The 18624-nt window shown below is 54.5% G+C and overlaps 6 protein-coding genes across 6 annotated transcripts; 3 read left to right on the top strand and 3 right to left on the bottom strand.

The window, feature by feature from the left end:
• Positions 1-1956: 1956 nt before the first annotated feature.
• Positions 1957-3279, top strand: J7T54_008012 (putative oxidoreductase-like protein; the record flags this gene model as incomplete). The annotated part of the gene is made up of 1 exon (XM_051502598.1): positions 1957-3279. The coding sequence occupies one exon, from the start codon at positions 1957-1959 to the stop codon at positions 3277-3279; it is 1323 nt and encodes a 440-aa protein (XP_051365774.1).
• A 176-nt stretch (positions 3280-3455) lies between these two features.
• Positions 3456-4572, bottom strand: J7T54_008011 (uncharacterized protein; the record flags this gene model as incomplete). Its single annotated transcript, XM_051502597.1, has 2 exons — positions 3456-3868; positions 3918-4572. 2 exons carry the CDS (start codon positions 4570-4572, stop codon positions 3456-3458), a joined length of 1068 nt encoding a protein of 355 aa, XP_051365773.1.
• Positions 4573-5272: 700 nt separating this feature from the next.
• Positions 5273-10656, bottom strand: J7T54_008010 (Phosphatidylinositol bisphosphate 5-phosphatase A-like protein; the record flags this gene model as incomplete). The annotated part of the gene is made up of 7 exons (XM_051502596.1): positions 5273-5706; positions 5814-6237; positions 6283-6455; positions 6622-7067; positions 7124-7239; positions 8234-10174; positions 10402-10656. 7 exons carry the CDS (start codon positions 10654-10656, stop codon positions 5273-5275), a joined length of 3789 nt encoding a protein of 1262 aa, XP_051365772.1.
• A 1819-nt stretch (positions 10657-12475) lies between these two features.
• Positions 12476-12995, top strand: J7T54_008009 (uncharacterized protein; the record flags this gene model as incomplete). The annotated part of the gene is made up of 4 exons (XM_051502595.1): positions 12476-12484; positions 12539-12552; positions 12612-12637; positions 12694-12995. 4 exons carry the CDS (start codon positions 12476-12478, stop codon positions 12993-12995), a joined length of 351 nt encoding a protein of 116 aa, XP_051365771.1.
• Positions 12996-13648: 653 nt separating this feature from the next.
• J7T54_008008 (uncharacterized protein) lies at positions 13649-15258 on the top strand (the record flags this gene model as incomplete). Its single annotated transcript, XM_051502594.1, has 3 exons — positions 13649-13795; positions 13898-14611; positions 15013-15258. The coding sequence occupies 3 exons, from the start codon at positions 13649-13651 to the stop codon at positions 15256-15258; spliced, it is 1107 nt and encodes a 368-aa protein (XP_051365770.1).
• A 616-nt stretch (positions 15259-15874) lies between these two features.
• On the bottom strand, positions 15875-18062 carry J7T54_008007 (Serine/threonine-protein phosphatase 2A 56 kDa regulatory subunit delta isoform; the record flags this gene model as incomplete). Its single annotated transcript, XM_051502593.1, has 5 exons — positions 15875-16220; positions 16276-16574; positions 16627-17583; positions 17642-17983; positions 18039-18062. 5 exons carry the CDS (start codon positions 18060-18062, stop codon positions 15875-15877), a joined length of 1968 nt encoding a protein of 655 aa, XP_051365769.1.
• Between the last annotated feature and the right edge of the window lie 562 nt (positions 18063-18624).

Genomic DNA, 18624 nt, shown 5'->3' with positions numbered 1-18624 from the left:
GAAGTGGAACAAATGTCCTGTGTGACTGCTTGCTTGCTGCAGCAAGTAGCCGCTGGTACATCTGCTAGGAACCATGAAAAATGACCAAAGTAACGTTGCTAGGACTCGTCGGAAAGATGAATGAAGATTCCATCTGTACATACATGGATGCCTACATGCGTAGGATGGAGCGGCGCGAAAGTCATGGCGCCCTCCGCCTGGGTCCTCGCGACCTTCATGTGTTGATTCAACAAAGCCTCAAGCCTGGGCCTCTGTCCGACTGCGGGTCAGCGTTGCTGCTGAAATCGCACCTGATTGAGAGCGCCTGCAAGCTTCATAACCTAGCCCTCCGCTACTTTCCCCAAGACAATCGATTCAAAGAGGCTCTGAGCTCTGCTCACTTACACACATGGCTTCAGAGCCCTGCGAATATGATCGATACCTTGCGCAATTGTAAGCCTGCCAATTTTGACGCCGATGACGGCCCTCGCACAGCCATGAGGTTGACGTGTTTGGCACTGCCGCTAGACCCTGAGTACCTGCTTCGCGAGTATCGTTTCAGGCAGCTAGCTTTGCGATTGGAAGGTTACGTGATGTGGGATGCAGTTCGCCTCCAAGGATCACAAGAATTCACAGTACAAAATATCGACCCGCAAGTACTCGTGTCTCTGGACGAGAATCTCCTGCCGTGCTTTTATGACGTTGAAGAGAACGATGTGTACAACAATGGGGGTTTCTGTGAAGTGCAAGAAGTTGCTCGCTCAGGATAGCCACAGCGGGTTCTTCAACATGTCCCTCTTTGAGGTTACAGAACATGAGGATGAAGCAGACTTCTGTCGACTTGGCTACGCACTGCAATTTCATTTCTTAGAAGATGGACTTATGCTTCCGAATGGCTGCGCGAAGTGTGATTATATCCATGAAGCATATAAGGGGGTACCAGGGGCTCTCCAAGGTGCAAATTTGCTGGCTGGCCGTTGAACAAACGACAAGAAGCGGAGTGAAATGGATCATCTTTGGCTTGGAACAGGCTGCGGTCAAAATGCGATTCCTGATAAAGGAGAAGGCTCACAACAACGAAACCAGATACTGCCGCATGTAGTTAGTATTATATTTCAAGTGAGAAGAGAGCACGAGTGCATGATTTCTTCAAAATCGAAGTCCGCTCAGCCGCGCTAGGTGAAGCGTTGGGCACAGACTACAGACGTATTTGCGCTCATGAGCGCAACTCCAGCCGGCTGTGTGAGCGTGAACGTCGAATCGCTGACGAAGGTTTCCAGGACAACATGAAGCTTGCATAGCTTGTCCTGTACATTGGGAGCTCAGTATGGAGCTCAGGCTGGGGGCCGGGGAGACTCCGCCGTACATAGATGCAATTAGCCTGGAGTGAGATCGGCTCTGAGCTGAGAAGACTGCATGTGCCCGCCCATCAACAACTAATTGCGGATCCGATACCGGCTTCAGGACTGCCGTTCCTGGGCGCATTGCGACTGAAAACTACACAATTGCGAGACGAGTCAAATCGCAGGAAAAAGTGTTTTTCGGCGGAAGTAACAAATAAGGAAGCAAGGAGTCCAGCGAGCCGCGCAAATCACATTCGGGGTAGCACTAACCTCACCTTTGGCATCAACGCCGCGCTCTTCGCCTCTGGTGCGGCGTTATCTCCTCCTCTCCCCCACAAATGAAGAAAAGGTGGCGGCGCAACGGGGCACTGTGGAACAATTAAGGACATTTCTGGCAGCGGGTAAATATCAACTGGAACTACGTATGCAGCAAGCAGTACACTCACGTCTGAACTGTTATATAACTAAACACTTACCATTTCTATTGCCGATCATCCACCTCACTTCTGACCCTCACACTACGTGTACAACCAACCCCACGTCTCGCCTTCATCTATTACTTTTGACTTGAGTGGTTGAGCAACAGGAAGGCAGCATAGACAGATTCGACCATTATCCAGAGATATCAGCAACAATGGCGAACAAGGAGCCTTTGTCGTTCATCGGTCTCGGTGCCATGGGCTTCGGCATGGCCACCAACCTGATCAAGGAAGGGTACGCAGTAACGGGCTTTGATGTCTGGGCACCGACACTCGAACGCTTTGCCAAGGAGGGCGGCAACATAGCATCAACACCCGCCGAGGCGGCATCCGGGAAGAACGTCTGTATCTGCATGGTCGCAACCGCGCAACAAGCCCAGGAGGTGCTCCTCGATGGCGAGGAGCCCGCCGTGCCAGTTCTTCCCAACAATTCAGTGATCCTGTTGTGCTCCACGGTGCCATGCAGCTACGTGCAAGAGCTGGAAAGGGCCATTCACGCAGCTGGCAGGCCGGATGTGCATCTGATCGACTGTCCAGTGTCGGGGGGTGCCATACGCGCCGGGAACGGCACACTGTCCATCATGGCAGGCGCCTCGGATGCTGCCATCGCAAGGGGCCGGGTGGTTCTCCAGGTCATGTCCGATCCCGCAAAACTGTACATTGTGGCTGGTGGCATCGGAGCCGGCAGCAACATGAAAATGTGCCATCAGGTCCTGGCAGCGAATCAAATCGCCTCGGCGAGCGAAGCCATGGGTCTCGCGCACCAGCTGGATCTTGACCTCCCCAAGACGGCAGAGGCGCTGATCAAGTCGGACGGATGGAGCTGGATGCTGGAGAACCGAGTGCCGCGCATCCTGGACGCAAACCACGGTCCACTGGCCAGCGCAGTCAACATCATCATCAAGGACACGAGTATCATCACGGTCGAGGCCCGTAGGGCGGAGTTCCCCACGCCAATGACCAGCACAGCAGAGCAGGTGTACTTCCTGGGTCTAGGCAAGGGATATGGAACCGATGACGACGCCAGCCTCATTCGCCTGTACACCGAGGGCAAGGGCAAACTCGGACTTGTCAAGGCTGCGTCGACCACGGACGACGAGAAGCTGGCGTTGGTGACAAGCCTTCTCAAGGGCATCCATCTCTGTGCTGCGGCTGAGACACTGTCGTTTGCTCACCACGTAGGGCTGGACCTGGAGCAAGTCTTTGAGCTATGCATCAATGCGGCGGGAGGCTCTGCGATGCTGTCCAAGGTCGGCCCCGGCATCATGAAGGCGCTGCGGGGCGAGGCGCGGGGCGGTGATGCACTCCAGTTGGCGGACTTTGCCCGAGATCTCGGTGCGGCGGTGGATGAAGCGCAAAGACTCAAGGTCCCGGTGTTTTTGGGCAGCTCTGCCTTGAACCTGATCCGAGTGGCACTGAGGAAAGCGGGAGCCGATGCTGCGGCAGACTCAGTTGTTAGTGTTTGGAGCTCTTGGTAGGAGTTCGAGTCTTAATGCGTAAAGAAACATAATCAAACTCGCCATCCTATGTGTTGGGTCGCTTGAGTCGCTCTTGGGTCAACTGGAGATGACAACCTAGTAAATGACGTTCCCGAATCCCAAGGCCGTCAAATCTTTCCAAATTCTATAATCTATGAGCATCTATTCAGATCGGATCAAGAAGCAGCCTCGACCTTGGCCTCGGAATCTTGCAGGGTTACCGTGGCCAGCTTCTCGCCGACGGCGTCGACATCCTCAACCTGCTTGCCGGCCTCCATAGAGTACCCAACGCCCTCGGCGCTGACGTTGGTGCCGCCAGTCAGGTAGTCCTCGCTCTCGCCGATGATTTTGCCGCCAGCCTCCCAGCGTCTCTGCTTTTCCTCGCGGCGCTGCTTGCACATCTCGTTAAGCGCAGGCCAGTACGTGTCATGGTCGTACTCAAAGTCCATGTTCCCAGCCCAATCCTCGCTCCAGAGATGCTCAGCAGGGACGTAGGCCTTCATGTCCTCGTTGAACTTTAGCTTCTCGCGGGTGATGGGGTCAATGAACGGTGTGATGATCTTGAAGAAGCCCCAGACGACCCAGGGCACTACTCTAGTAAGTGAACGTGTCCTCTCCCCGAGAAGTGCTTAGCGTACCGTTGATGATGAGGGCCTTGCCCAGCCGCTCAGGGTAGTGATTCTGGAGAATGTGCAGCACCTCCCTAGCCGTCGAGACAGGCACACTGGTATTCGACCTCTGTTTGGTGGTCTTGAAGTTGATCAACAGGCTCAGCGCTTCGACGCCCGGGGGCATCATATCCGTCACCCTCTCCACCATGTAGAACAGGTGGTGGATCTGCCTGGGCGAAGCATCCGTGTTTTGCCGCCAAGGGTTCAGGTACTGACACGGGCGGCCCTGCTTGTCGAAGCCGACAATCATCTGTTTTCCTGTCTCCTGCTCAGGAGAGATGTAGTCGGGCGTGAACTCCTCCAGCCCATACTCGCGACGCCAGGCAATGGTGGCCAGGAGCCGTTTGGCCGCATCAGCGACGGACCAACGCGTGGCGCGGAGGTAGCGCAGGAGGCATTCCTTTGTGAGCCACATGCGCTCAGTCTCGCGGATGGGGCCGGACTTGGAGGTCTCCTTGGGGCAGGTGACCTCGGTGAAGGCGCGCGCCTTCTCAAGGAGCGACTTGAACTTGGCCTCCTGCTCCGCGTCGAGCTTGGGCCGGGGTGCAGGCTTGACTTCCGGCAGAGGAGCGCCCAAAGGCGTCTTCTGGGGCTTTGTAGGGATAACTTGAGGCGTGGCCATGTTGGCTGAGGCAGGTGAACTCGTGACGGTGCTGCTACAGGAAGGGAGGTGAGATAAGTCGGTGAACGCTCGAGGTCGTCAGCGACCGGCTACGGTTACCGAAACTTGAGACTGATGGGCCCAATCGAAAACCTTGTATGTCAGGATGGTATTAAATCTAGAAGTCGTGGATAGTGGAGGCGATTGAGAAGAACTTGGAATTTCAAAAGAAAGCCCGGACCCTAGACAGCTGCAGCATCTCATCCATCGCCTTTCAGTCGGTCCTGCCTTTTCTTTAGGGGTCTGGGAACCGCAATTTCCCCTATCAGGTCGCCAAAGAGACGCTAGTCTGTTTAGAGCTAGCGCTTGATCACGACGACAGACACCTGATTCCTGAAGATCAACGAATCTCCTGGTACTGATCACTCGAGGGGCAGTTCGATTGTGTACTAGGAATGCTCACAAAACACAAGGTTTACTGCTGGTCCCTTTGCAGTCTTGAAATTGCAAACACGGGATCATTCGTGGCCTACGTCAGGACGGAGATGTAGGACATGATGTATGGGGATGGTCCACTCTCGTGATGCTACCATTTCTGACGCGTGAGCGTTCAATTGACATTTACAATAAGTACACAAGGGCCATCATATTCCGCATTGATCTAATGCTAGAAGCCTCTCAAACGAGATAGTCATGTGGGGTTGCGGGAAAACACGTCCTGTCATCGATCCCTAGTCTTCTTCCTGAGCTCCTCATTGAGTCCTTGCAGAGCGGTGGCTAGCGGTATAAAATCCCTTTCGCTGGCGGCAATGTCAGAGACACATTGGCTGACTCTGTTCAGAGACTCCATGTCGGCCTCATATGGCCCTAGATTCCCTGTTCTCAGGATATGGCTGACCAGGTACGCGAATGATATGTAGGCGCGGTACACTCCAAACGTCACAGCAAGAGTAGAAGAGTTTGGGTACTTGGACAGGAGCCAACCAACAATGTCGACAATGTTACGTGCAGCGTCGAGCGCGATTGGCGAGTCGGGCACATCGGCGTCGGTCAAAATCGGCTGTGGAGAGCTAGTATCGAGCGTGGCCATTTTCCGGAGCATGAAAATGATGCACGTGAAAAAGTTGAGGGCAATATCGGCGACGGCCATTGTGTCTGTAATGTTACGGTCAGCTTCCCTGGCTAATCGCCCCTGGTCCTCGTTAGCGACGTTGTATCAAGCTTGGTGCGTGCACGTACCAGATCCCACTCGTCATGCAAACCCCTGATTTCGAGACACATGGCCTCCGTCTTGCGCATCATCAACAATGGATTCCCCGCGGCCTCCTCAAGCATGGCAAAGAACTGCATGAGTAGCAGGGTGACACGCGAGGAGGCGATAAACATCGTAGCCCTCTCGGCGCCTTGGTTCGGGATCGTTTCGTTGAGCCAGGGCAGGTTCACTTTCCATGGGCTACCCGAGATGGAAGGGGGTTTGTTGAACATGAGTCGGAAGAACATGTCGACTTGCACCAGATCCCAGAAAGCTTTCCGATCATCATCCGCATTGTCGGGATTCTGAATTCCCCTCATCACGGCGCCATTGCTATCCAGGTTGTGGATACCCAGCTTCGTGGCGTACTCGCCAGCTTGTTTGAACATGTTCCAAGCAAGCTCGTAGTCGAACCATTCGGCACAAACGCGGCCCTGACCTCGTTAGCGGGATGGCAACTATGAGCCTGTCCGACTTACCAATGTTATCGATGCAATCATGTCAGTCAGTGATCCAGTTGATTCGCGCTGCCAGATGGGCATGGCTCGCAGACAAGCGACATATGCCAGTTTCGCCCAGTGCTTATTGGCGTTAGCAGCCTCCGTGCCCGCAAATATGGAGCAGCCGTGGAACAGGACGCTGTAGTATATAACTAGTACACAAGCGTCGATGTGTACATGTGGGAATTTCAGCATCTCTGGAATCATCTCGACGAATTTCCTATCGATCAGACTAAGAAACATATCTGTCGGCTTTTGCGCGAAATATTCTTCGAGAGTCAGCGCGAATTGAGCGTGCATGCAATCGACTGGTCTTACGCCGGATCCAGGTTCTGGCTAAATCTGGTGGGATGTCGATCTCGCTGGTTATCATGGAGCCTGAGTACGTCTGCAGACGATACCTCTCCACCTGTTCCATGGCATCTTTGAGGATGGCAGTTGCATCCACGGAATTGCTGCTTATCGCGGGAGTTGAGGCTGGCCTTGTCTGTGGCCGCCAGGGGGAACGGGACGTTGGGCCATGGGGCGTGGTCGACAGAGCAGGCGAGCTCCTGGCTGACTGGTTGTGCAACGCAGCACTTGCTGGAAGGGCCGAGGGCCGGCGCACCGTCGCAGCAGGCTGCTCCGTCAACGACCTGTGGCTAGGAGATTGCGGCGCGACTTCAGGTGGCGAAGCCTGCTGGCTGTCCGCTGGGAGAGCCACACATTGCTGCTCAACGCGTTGCAGACGCTCGAGGATTGTTGACAGGGCACCGTTCGAAAGGCTGACAGAATCCCCCGATCAGAGAACGACGTAGCATTGAGTATTCAGCCAGCTCACCTTTCGTGGTCCCCTGCTGGCCTGTTCACCCTCCGCTTTTGTCGGACAGGGTATATACACTCGACACCTTGGGCCTTGCAACGATCACATTGTGGCTCTATCCGATTACAGCGCACCTGGATGACAATCAGCATCGAGTAAGCGATGAAAATGTTAACCATTTTTACCTTTCTGTCTTTGCACCTTACACACTTGAGCGTCGCAGTCAGCTTCAGGTACCCTATGTAGCAACGTACAGGTTGGGCCGGGTCGGACTTACGGACAACCGATTGAGACTCATCGAGAGCCTCCCCCCCCCCGCCCAGACTGGTCCGCGAAGGCTTGAAATGAGGTGCTAAGAGGGTGCCTGGGAGATATGGCACGAAGAAATGCCTAAAGTCCGACACTTTTCTTTGGTTGGTGGCCGTCGCCGCTTGAGGACGTCGGACAGATGAGTTGGTGACGTTTTCCGAAACATGTTGTGGCAGAAACGCGTCACGTCGCGAACGTCTGCACTCGGTATCTCGGGGCTTCGGTGTATCGGTTATTCGGTGCTTACAATCTCCGGGCGGGTGACCCCCCTTCACCACTCTGGCCTCTCATATCTCTATGGCCGGAGCTGACATGCCACCCACGCTCCATGTAGCGAAGCCTTTTGGAAATCTGTTTTATTCGGTCAAGGTGATAATGGTGCAGATCTTTCCATGATTCTATAAACTTCAAACGCCCTACTAGCTATGCGCGGCCGTGATTACCCCCCCAAAACCCCATGGGAGATATTTCTGTACGATGCGTGCTATGCCTTGCCTCGCTGTGTACGTATAAGTAGCTAGACATGAATGGCCTCTTTTCATGAAGCTCGCTTTAGCTGTCCCCCTGCTCTTTAATCAGGCGCTTGCTTGTCGTTTCGTCGTAGCCACAGACCAACGTCAGGTAATGAAGTCTATGGCGATGAGTTACGCTGGCCAAGAGTGTATCGGAGATGCAGACTTACTTTTCATCAGCAATTGCTTTTTGACGAACACTTTCAAAGCTCTGCTGGCTTTGCTGCCAGACGACAGCCCTGTCCTTGCGTCGAACTTTCTTTACCCAAAACCTGAAGTTGCCAGTGACGGGGCGATGGTCACTTACATAAACCTCGTGTCGGCGGTAGTCAAGCTGCTGCACCCTGCCCCGACCGCGGAAAAGGAGACGGTCGCACCATGCCGGGCTCCGACGCTTTTCGCTCGTGTCATAACGATCAGTGCCGACGTCGTACTTATATGTAGGAGCGAATGTGATTGGTAGCTCTTCAAACGCCCTTAATTTGAAGGTAGGGTTGCGACGACGCGCCACCAGGAGCTGGTCACGCTCAAGCAATTTGCCTAGGTTGTTCTGCTTGACGGCCATAACAACGGTGTCTCGCGACATGTTGTGGATGCGGTAGTTGAGGTCGCCGTTGAAGACGCATAATTCGTGGTCGACCACCAGACTGCCGTCGCCGCCCCCAGCATAAGTGTCAATGCGTACGTCTGAATCTTTCTCCGTCGGGAACAGTCCAGATTCGAGGATTTCAGCGACATCGCTGTTGCGCGCGTTGGTTTGCGTTTGTCCTGCTGCAAGATGACAGTTGACAAAGCACAGGGAACTGTCGTCTATCTGGAATCGCACAGCAACGGCACCCTTGTTCCCATGGAGACCGCCCATCCCTCGCTTCACTTCAGCACCATGTACATTTCGTATTCGGCCCCTGAGCGATGCTTTCACGAAAACACAGAGGAACAGCCCAACCAGAGGTGCTGTGTGAAGGACCTGATACAGGTCTTCGGCGGGCATATAGTCGTCTAGAGTCTTGACAAGATAATTCTTCCAGTCGCGATATTGGTGGCTCATGGTTTCCTGGTCGGTTCCCTCTTTCTTCTTGACTTTCAAGAAGCGTTTTGCTGTGGCTGTCTTGTCTTCGAGGTCGACCAACTCTTGGAAGCCAAAGATGAGTATATCGGGGGATTCGCTGGACTGTAGGAGCTCTGGGAAGAAGACTCCGTCATTAGCGGAGTACCGTAGACTCGAGGGCGTTGAGGCGCCAGCATTCCATGTGAACACAAGAGCCCTCAGCTCATCGAAATCGCAATATTCAGTGTCCTTTGATTTCATCTCGTCTTCAATCCAGTCGTCCTCGAGCATTCCGTCCCAGAATTTTAGCTTGTTGTCCGCACCAAGTGAAACGACTTGTAAGCGGTCGAGCCGGTAAGCACCTGCTGGGTCGCATTTCATACTGATAACAGGTCCCAAGTGGGCCTGCCACTCCTTCAAGATGGTCCAAGGCGTTTCACTGATATCGTAGACACAGATTTTCCCTGTGTTGTACCCAATCCAAATGCGATGGCCGACGCCGGCCAGTGCATTCATCTTCCAGGTGCTGACGCTGAGTACACCTATACAGGAGTAATCTTTGGAGGAGAAAATGCTGAGTTTCCCATCGGCGTGTCCAAAGAAGACTTTACCAGGTTGCGTCTTCACAAGTGTGCCTGAGGTAACGTCTCCTGCGCCTTCGGCAATCATGGGCCGCATCAGTACCTGGAACTGCGTGTGGCCGTCCAGTGTCGGTGCAAAGACCCGTATCTCCTTCCCAGTCGCATGCCATAATTTGCTTCCAACGACCATGGAGAAAGTGTGTTCCTTGGGCATCTTGTAGGATTGACTTGGGTTGCCTGTCGCGTCAGGCAGACCATCATCCTTTGGCCCCCAAACGTGCAATGTCCCTAATTCATCGAGGGTCCACATCTCGTTGTGATGTCGGTAAATACGTGTGACCTCGCGCCGTTGATGAATGCTGCCCTTGCTCGGCACAATTGAATGTGTTGCGAGGTCGACTTCCAGGATCTCTCCCGTGTTGGTCCCAACCCAGATAGCGCTTGCTTCACTCTGGGGATATAAAGACGGCTTGAAGGCAACTGATGTGGCCTTCACACCCTCAGTGTGTGCCAGGCTCATCCGTAAATCCCCATCGACGACACTCCACAGACGGCTCAGCTGCCCGCTGGTGCACACAAGCTCACCGCATACGTCGAATACCCGCGGTTCGTATCGAGTCTGGATTTCACTAGCAGTCTTCTTGCCAAAAGGTGGTCTCCTGTTGGTGCTGGAGCAATCCGGGTATTCCACCACCGGAACTAGGTTCTCATTCTTCGGGGCCATCATCGCTGCATTCTGATTTGCTACTTTTGGAGCGGCCACAGTCGTACTTGGGACCGGATGTGCCTCGATCGCCAGTCGGTCTGTCGGTCCACTGTCCACAGTCATGGATCTACCATGCGTACGTGTCGGTGGTACATTGAGCTGTTGCGGCGAGGGGTTGGATGAAACTCGTTTTCCAGGCGCAGACCTGAGAGCTTGTTCTTGCTCAGGAGGTGAGGCGCGTGGGGGTCTTGGAGGCGCAGTCGGTATTTGCATTGACACAGGTCTTTGAGGTGGCTCATAACCATGGTGCTTGGGGAGCATCCCAGGCCGGAGGTCACCATTAGCCCATTGACCGAATTGAGCTTGGCCGGGTTGAGCTTGTCCACCCGTGCCATTGGTCTCTGACGCCCGATCCCTCTTTTTCTGCACAGTATGATGCACTGGGGGTGGCTCAAACGACTTTCCCATAGCTGATCGTGGCCTCGGTGGAGGCTCGGGCATCGCCTGGGGCCGGGGTCGAGTTGGGAGTTGCGGAGGAGAATCCGGGCCATCGGCCTCTGGACTACCAGGGAGGCTGTTGAATGGAGACGTTTCCGTTGATATCATCTGCTTCTTCGGCGTGCAGAGACCAAATCCGGCTCCGAAGCTATGTGTGTCCGATCCCGATGCCTTCTCGCGCCGAGGTGCTGGGGGTGGAGGCGCTTGCTTCGGCTCGCGTTTGATCTCCCCAGATCGTCTAGGAGGTGGCGGAGAAGGTGGACGCGAACCTCGAGGTGAACGAGGCGCAGTTACAGCAGATGTCGGTGTTGCAGGCCGCCCCGGTGACACAGAGTGTTGGGGCGAACCGCAAGGGGTGATTGTGCCAGTGACTGCATCTGGGTTGAGGAATGTCGGGGTCTCCTCGTGACCGTCGCTCCATACCCGGCCTTTGGGAGGGGATTTTGGAGGTTGTATAGTGACTGCAGGAGGCTTAGGATTGTACGTCGAGTCTTTCAAAGAATTCACCTCATGGGGTGCTGTCGCGGGTGCGTCGACTTGTTGTCGCGTGGACGATGCTGTTCCCAGCTTTGGCTTCGGCCTCGAGGGTATTGTGGGTGTCGTCGGTGCTGAAATAGGGACATCATGCGCGGGCTTGAAGTTTTTGAGTTTCGCAGGCTTCGGAGCGGGCGATATTGGCCTTGAAGGGGCCCTTGAGGGTTGGGCCAAAGCTTGCGACGCCGGCGCAGCTTCATCAGGCCTAATAGCGCTCTCGAAGCGAGCGCGCAACGACGAGACTGGTCCCTAAGATTCAATCAGCTTGAAGAGAAACATAGAAATATATATTGACTTACCAAAGACGAAGCATCAGGGCCATCGCCCTCACTTGACCCCATGATCAGGTGGATGACAACAGCGTACTGTTGGTGTTTGCGAAGACGGCGGGGTTCAGGGCAATCGTCCCCATGACAACGACATCAAGAGTCCAGTTGTTCATCTAAGCACCAAGGCGAGGTCGTCCGTGCACATGGCGCATTCGCGATCGGGTGAGTTCTGAAAGAGTGAAACGTGCTGCTTGTACCGTCTGTAGGACCGTGGCGGAGCGAGGTGTTACACGAGGCCTCGGAAGCTGGAGTGGAGGGTCGTTGCAACTGGTCGACGCTAAGCACAGTGAGGTATCGAGTGTCACTTGTTCACACTGTCATTCTCGCGTGTGCAAGCGTTTGAATCACAGTGCGAAAATGATGTTACTAGTAGTGATCCGCGCGCCCAGTCCCCTGAGGATTTAGAGCCCGACACCCACCAAGTTCCTTCGCTTGCGCCGACAGCGGTATTGCTGCAGACTGGAGCTTATTGCCTGGCCAGTCCACTCGCATATTAGTTGAGATCAGAGTAGCTGTTGACGAGACGCCCAAGATTGGCTTTGAAAATGTAGAATAACTCAGTTACCAGCAGCGAGCAATGTACAGTAATGCAACCTTGGCAGGCAGGTGCACGGTACGTGCTTGCCACATAGACATGGACTGGACCCGGCGCCGCACAACCCTGCCATCGCAGTTACTGGACCATGACGATATGCGCCGCCAACCGAATTTCCTCCACCGCCGGAATCGCACGATTCCCATCACCTACAAAGTCAGCATTCGATTGAAGAACTACGGCTACCTGCCAATTTAACCAACCAAATTGCTCAAGTCGCCCGAATCGTCATTCGACGACTTTTCTTTTGCCGACATCATGAACACAGTACGTTTCTTGCCAAGCTCAGTTGGGAGGGTGTATGCTAATCGTACGACTTAGATCAAATCTTTCTGGTACAGCTCAACCCTCGAACTTCCCGCCGCGAGAATTTGCTAACTTGGTTACTTCTTAGGCTCGGATGGGGCTCTCTTTGCGTTGGTATGGGATAATTCATTCGCGGGAGTGCATACGACGGCGGCTAACGTGCCCAACAGCTGGCGTCGGAGCCTACATCTTCGCGAAGAAGGAGATCAACGCAGATCGCCAAGCCAAGCTGGAAGCCTACCGCAGAAAACAGGATTCGATCCGGGATTTGGAACAAAGAGAAGCCGCTGGGTCAGCAGGCAATCGGGGCTCAGCAGGTAACTACAACGGTTGGTCGCCAAGCCAGGAAGCTAGCAACGATCCGGCTCCGACGAGACATGAGCCCACGACAGAACAGCAACGTGTGAGCGAGAAGGGCAAACACGAGACAGACAGGGTGTACAGGAGTCCGAAAGGAGATCGGTTTTCTTGATTGCTGATTTGGTCTCGAAGTATGACCCTAGCTGCGACGACGACTGTACAATATGATGTCAGGATTTGGGAAGTGGACAAAGAAGCATGAGCATATCGACAGGTATTAATGTTGGATGTATAGCATACTAGCATTTCTTACAGCTTCCCCAAGCCGGCAAGTGCCTCAGAAGGTGACGGTCAATGCCAGGTGATGAGGAATCTGTCTACCTCCCTCGCGCTTGCTAACTTTGCCAAAGCTCTCGGCAGTCTTTGGGGATCTAGATGGATTGGCTATTCATTTATAGCTAGCATTTCAATGACTCCTGCATCTAGCTCAAAGTATTCAGTATCGATCCGGGCCTCCAGCCGAAGCTCTATCGTTGCGTCAATGGTCGTCCCTCATGTACATACAATCAATTAGTCAACACTATAGAGTTCCCTCCCACTCCCTCTAGATACGAAATATGATTTCAAGTAAAGTTTTCAGTAAAGCTTTCAATCATGGATTTGTCAGTGTCCCTTTAATTATTTCATTAGGTGAACCAATTGAATTCCAGGTGGGGTCCAGCAGTGCGGCCAACTTGGGCAGCGGGATCTCTGAGGCTACCTTCCCGTTCTTCCTCGATCATAATCCTCGTTTGGCCCTCATCTCTTCCTTCTGCCAACGTCAGCATGGCGCAAGAGCTGGGCATCTCCAAAGCCGCCCTCGCCGCCTCCCTCTTCAAGGCCGACCCGACCTCGCTGCCCCGAACGACTGTTGACGATCTCTTCACACTCCTTGGCTCGGCCGTTACCAAGTGCTCGCGTCCCAACGTCCAGGTTTGCCTCAATCGCCAAAACTGCACCGCATACGTGTAGTTTGCGGCCCCTATCGCTTGCGCAGATTGCACTAAATTTTTCGCCTTTGTGGCTTTCGAACAGAATTGCAAAGCTTGGATCGTAACCAATATCGTGCCGTCAAAGAATAGAAGCGTCGCGTTGGGGAGATATCTCGTCGCACTGAGCAGGAGCTTGGACAGCAATCAGAAGCCAAGTGTACGCAGGCGGAGGCTGCATCTTCTCTACGTTATCAACGACGTATTGCATCATGTCAAGACCAACCTGGGGGATGCTTCCTTTGGTGACGCGCTGGAGGCGCATCTGCCAGTTCTGGTTGCGACCGTCGCGGAGTTTAAGGACTGTCCTAAGCATATGAAGAAATTTGCTTTGCTCTTGGACATATGGGAAAACAAAGCCTACGTCAGCCCAGCTCACTTGGCTACTCTACGCAAAGCCGCCGCGGGTGACCCTTCGACCACAGTCCCTGCCGAGGCGCAAAGCGTCACCTCGTCGCTAAGAATCTCCAAGGAAGCGCCCTACACGTTACCCTCGTATCACGGCGACCCGTCCACGCCGTGGTATGATTTGCCAGCGGCAACATGGTTGCCACACATTACACCGAATTCGACGCGACCGATGCTCCCCGACCTCATCAAACCAATACAGCTCGCGCCGGGGCCCGCCGACCCCAAGCTTGTGGCTGCTGTTCAGGACCTTCTCCGTGATGTCGAGCTCCTATTCTCCAAAGAGCGCAAAGCTGATGAGGAGCCTTACGACCAAATCAACGAACTTGGTGAGCAGGTATACCTTGATGAGGTGACTGGAGATGTGATTGGTGGCAGAACATACTACGGCTGGTCTCGGACCTTTTGCGAGAAGATGAAGGAAAGGCAGAATACAGCTATAAACGGCAAGCATCGAGGTCGATCCAGGTCACTGTCCAGTAGCGACTCTCGTGATCTGTCACGAAGTCCGTCAGGGTCACCGGCCTTCAAGCGTCGCAGACGTTCTCCCGACTCGAGGAGTCCGCCACCTCGAGGCCGGTCGAGATCTAGCTTATATGAAGGTAACAGGGGTCGACGCGGAAGCTCGTCGGGTCGTAGTAGATCCCGCAGCCCCTATCTTCGCCGACCGTACATCCGGTCTCCCTCCCGATCACGTTCTCGCTCGCCAGAGAGATCGCGCCTAGGTTCACTGGTTCCTCCCCCTCCACCCAGATCACAGCAGCATCAACAAGCGCCCCATCCGCCCCCGCCGTTGAATCAAATGGGGCTCCCATCGGGCAACCTTCCTCCACCACCTCTTCCCCCAGGCTGGAATGGACCGTGGCCGCCGCCTCTCCCTTCGCCGAACGCGACGCCAGCCGACTGGATGCCTGGAATGATGATTCCTCAGAATATGATGGCACCAAGCGCATGGAGCGGTGGGCCGCCTCCTCCGCCGCCACCGCATCTGCAAAATGACCCGCAAAGCCACTACCATCAGGGCGGCTATGGGCAGAGAGACCATCAAGACCGACGCCATTGGCAGCATCATTGGCAGGGTCGCGGCTATGGCAGGGGGGGCGGCTCCTGGGGCAGGGGACGCGGCAGGGGATGACCTTGAGTAAGAGGCCATTTAAGAAGCATTAATCGGGGATAAAAAGTTGTCATGGTAGTAGTCTAGATCACATTACACGCACAAAGGGCGGACTTGACCTATCTATTGAATCCTCGTATAGACTCGTGATGCGCAACAAAAGAACAGGTGGGAGAAGTAATAATACGATCGGCCAAAGGGACGGACCCCAGGCCCCCTAGCCAAGCCCAAAAACCGCCCAAGACGTGCCGCACGAACGATATGCTTTTTCGTGAGTCGTCTATGCCCGCCCGCCATCGCCAGCCATCTCACCCGTGGCAAGTCAGGTCCCTTTGGCAATTCCACAATACGCGACGATCCACCCAAGGTGTACAGTGTGCTTTCCTCAAAACGCCAGTAAAATGACCAACGATGCAGAGGCAGTGGCGCAAGTGTTCTTGTCCTTGTCCGCCCCGGCTTTCCTTCTTTTCCCTTTGCGTGTTCAACGTCGTCTCGCCTCTATCATCTGCTCCCGGCTGATGCTGCCGAGCCCTGTCGCTCGTGCGCTGGGCGGCGGCCAGGATTATCCTGGAGGTTGAGTGAGTCGAGGCGCTTCTGGTTCTCTTCGGCTGCAGGGTCGACTTCCTCTACTCGAGCCAAGTTCCCTCCTTGCGCGCGACCAGTGCCGTTGATCTCTCTCTGTTGCTCAGCCCTCTCGGCCAGAGCGGCCCATTTTCGCTCACGCATGGCTTCTCGAGCAGCAGCGCTGTTCTGCTGCTCTGTGTACTCATGCGAGCAGTCGTCGAACAACTGGGGGTTGATCTCCATGAAAAGTTTCATGGCATTATATACCATACCATGGATTGTCCTGTGATTGCGAGTTAGCCCGGTCGTACACGCGTAGAATTGGCTTGAGGACTAACCTGTTCCAGTGTCCTTTTGAGTTTTCGTAGAGAGGGGCGAACATGATCGGGAGAATGATCTCTACGTTATCGCTGACCAGGTTGCAGAAGTACTCATTGTTCCAGAAGTACAGAGCACGCTCAGCGACTTGGAAGTGGGGGCTGGCAACGGATTTGGCGAGCTGATGGAAAAGCGGTTCTTGCACTTTGGCAAATTCAGCCGGATCCATGACCTCGAAGATGTCCTCGACTTCGTTCAAGTACATAACTTCCTTGGTGCTATTGACCTTTGGCCAATAGCGCAGAAGACCCAGAACGACCTAGACAGATAAGTGAGACGTACAAAGCGGGTCTGCATGAGCGGTCACTCACATCTTCGGTTAGAGATGCATCTTTCTCCAGGAACTGGACGATGCAGTACGCCAGTTGCGGGTGATACATGCTCAAACTCTTGGGCTTGTGCAACGGAAGCAGAACCCGGGTTAGGAAGATCTTGTGCTCCTCTTTGAGTGGCAGTGCAAAACCGTTGATAATGGAGCCGAGGATCTCCAGGAGCTCGGCGATGCCATTGAATCTCTCTGTCTCGTACGTGAACTGGAAGAATACGTTGTTGATCGAGCGACGGATAAAGGACCTCAGATTGAGGAACTTTCCATATATGCGATGAAGCGTCGTCTTGAGGAAGTCGCGTTCGCGGGGATCCTCGGAATCGAAGAGCTCCAGCAGCTGCAACACAAAGCTGTGGTCGATGTAGGCTTTCGCAATGTTGGTGTTGAAGTCCTGGCTTTCAATGAACCGCAGGAAGAACTCATAGACTACCTGGATGTGCGGCCAAGCGACTTCGAGCACAGGCTCGTCCTCTTCAGGGTCAAAAGCTTCGCCTTGGGGGTTAATCGGCGGCGGAATGGGTCGGAACAAGTTCTTAGAGAACATGTCCACGACTCGAGGGTACATGGGCTCTGTAATGACCTGTCTGTTGTTGGCGACATAGTCGAGAAGCTCGTGAAGCGCCAGGCGTTTGATCTCTTTCGACTTCATATCACCACTGGCATCGTTAAAGTCAAAGATGACATTGCACTGATCGATCTTTTGCATGAAGAGCTCTTGGCGGCGGTTGGGCGGCACTTCATGAAATCCTGGTAGCTTTTCGAGTTCGCGATGGGCCGAGATGTCGAAGCGAGACGAATGCTGTCGTTTCGGCGTTCGTAGACCCTCAGGGATCGCATCGCGGTTGTCGATGCCTCGGTGTAGCAGCATCGATTTCTGGCCTGCCTTGGGCGGGGCAAGATCTGTTGGCATGGTCTCTGCGGCACCTGGCGGAGGGACGTGCTGTTTTGGTCAATACCTGTTCTTCTTGATCCATCTGCTATTGCGAAAGAAGACTTACCCCGGGCGTTTGACTGACAACCACGGACGGGGGCATCCTCGAGTTTGCGCTGCCACCATTAGGGCTGTTGGCACCGCCGGATGGGCCAAAGCGATCCGACACGCTCCCCGACTGGACTACATTAGACAGGTTGGAAGGCTGACCAGCAGCGTGGTCCGCTCCAGCGCCCGCGGCGCCTCCGGGCGCGTTCTTGTTGCGGCCGTCGGTAAGATTCGAGTTCGATGAGGAGGGCGTCAGGTTCGGGGATTGGTTGTTGCCGTCGCGTGAAGATGGGGACGCCGTGCCGTCTTTGGAATCCTTGTTCTTCTTGGATGATTTGCTAGGGTCCTTGCCGCGCGACAGCTATCCGGACGGTCAACATCGAGGAGTACCTTTGGCAAGCGATGGGGAGACTCACCACACGTTGACTGAAGCGCTTCATTTTGTCAGACTGAAGCATATCCCAGCTGTTGACGACCTTGTAGAATGTAACTGCAGCTAGAAGCGCGCTTGGGGGGTCAAGCTGGGTGACGATTCGAGGCGGCGCGGTGGGGCGGGATGAGGAGGTGTAGCACCGATTCGATGTCGGGAGGTGGAATTGCGAGCGCAAGCGCCCCCGCAAGAGGGTTGGAGATGTCGTCGCGTTGCGTCGGTCGGTAGCAAGTATCGGTTACGATGTCAGGAATCGAAAAGAAAGTCAATCGTCGACAGCACGTTGCTGTTGAGGGGGCTGAGTTTGGCAAGATGGATCACGTCGACGAGTGAGTGAGTGGCCAGGCTAGGCGGGCGATTGGGAGGCGGGCTCGGGCTCAGGCTCAGGCTCAGGCTCTGGGGTTCCAACGCCCACACAGCTCCGTGAGATTGTGTGGAGGACCGGAGCGGGCAGGGGTCGCGTCGGGTCTCTGGCGCTTCGGCTGCTCGATGTTGCACCTGATGTATTGAAAGCTTCTAAGCTTGAGAACGCAGGTAACGGAATTATCAAAATCTTTAGCGCAGCCTTGCAG

Source organism: Emericellopsis cladophorae (assembly GCF_022114955.1).
Source record: "Emericellopsis cladophorae strain MUM 19.33 chromosome Unknown NODE_3_length_1261782_cov_116_963312, whole genome shotgun sequence".
Taxonomy (NCBI): domain Eukaryota; kingdom Fungi; phylum Ascomycota; class Sordariomycetes; order Hypocreales; family Bionectriaceae; genus Emericellopsis; species Emericellopsis cladophorae.
Note: the sequence above shows the minus strand (reverse complement) of the source record. Positions and strands in the feature narration are given on the sequence as shown.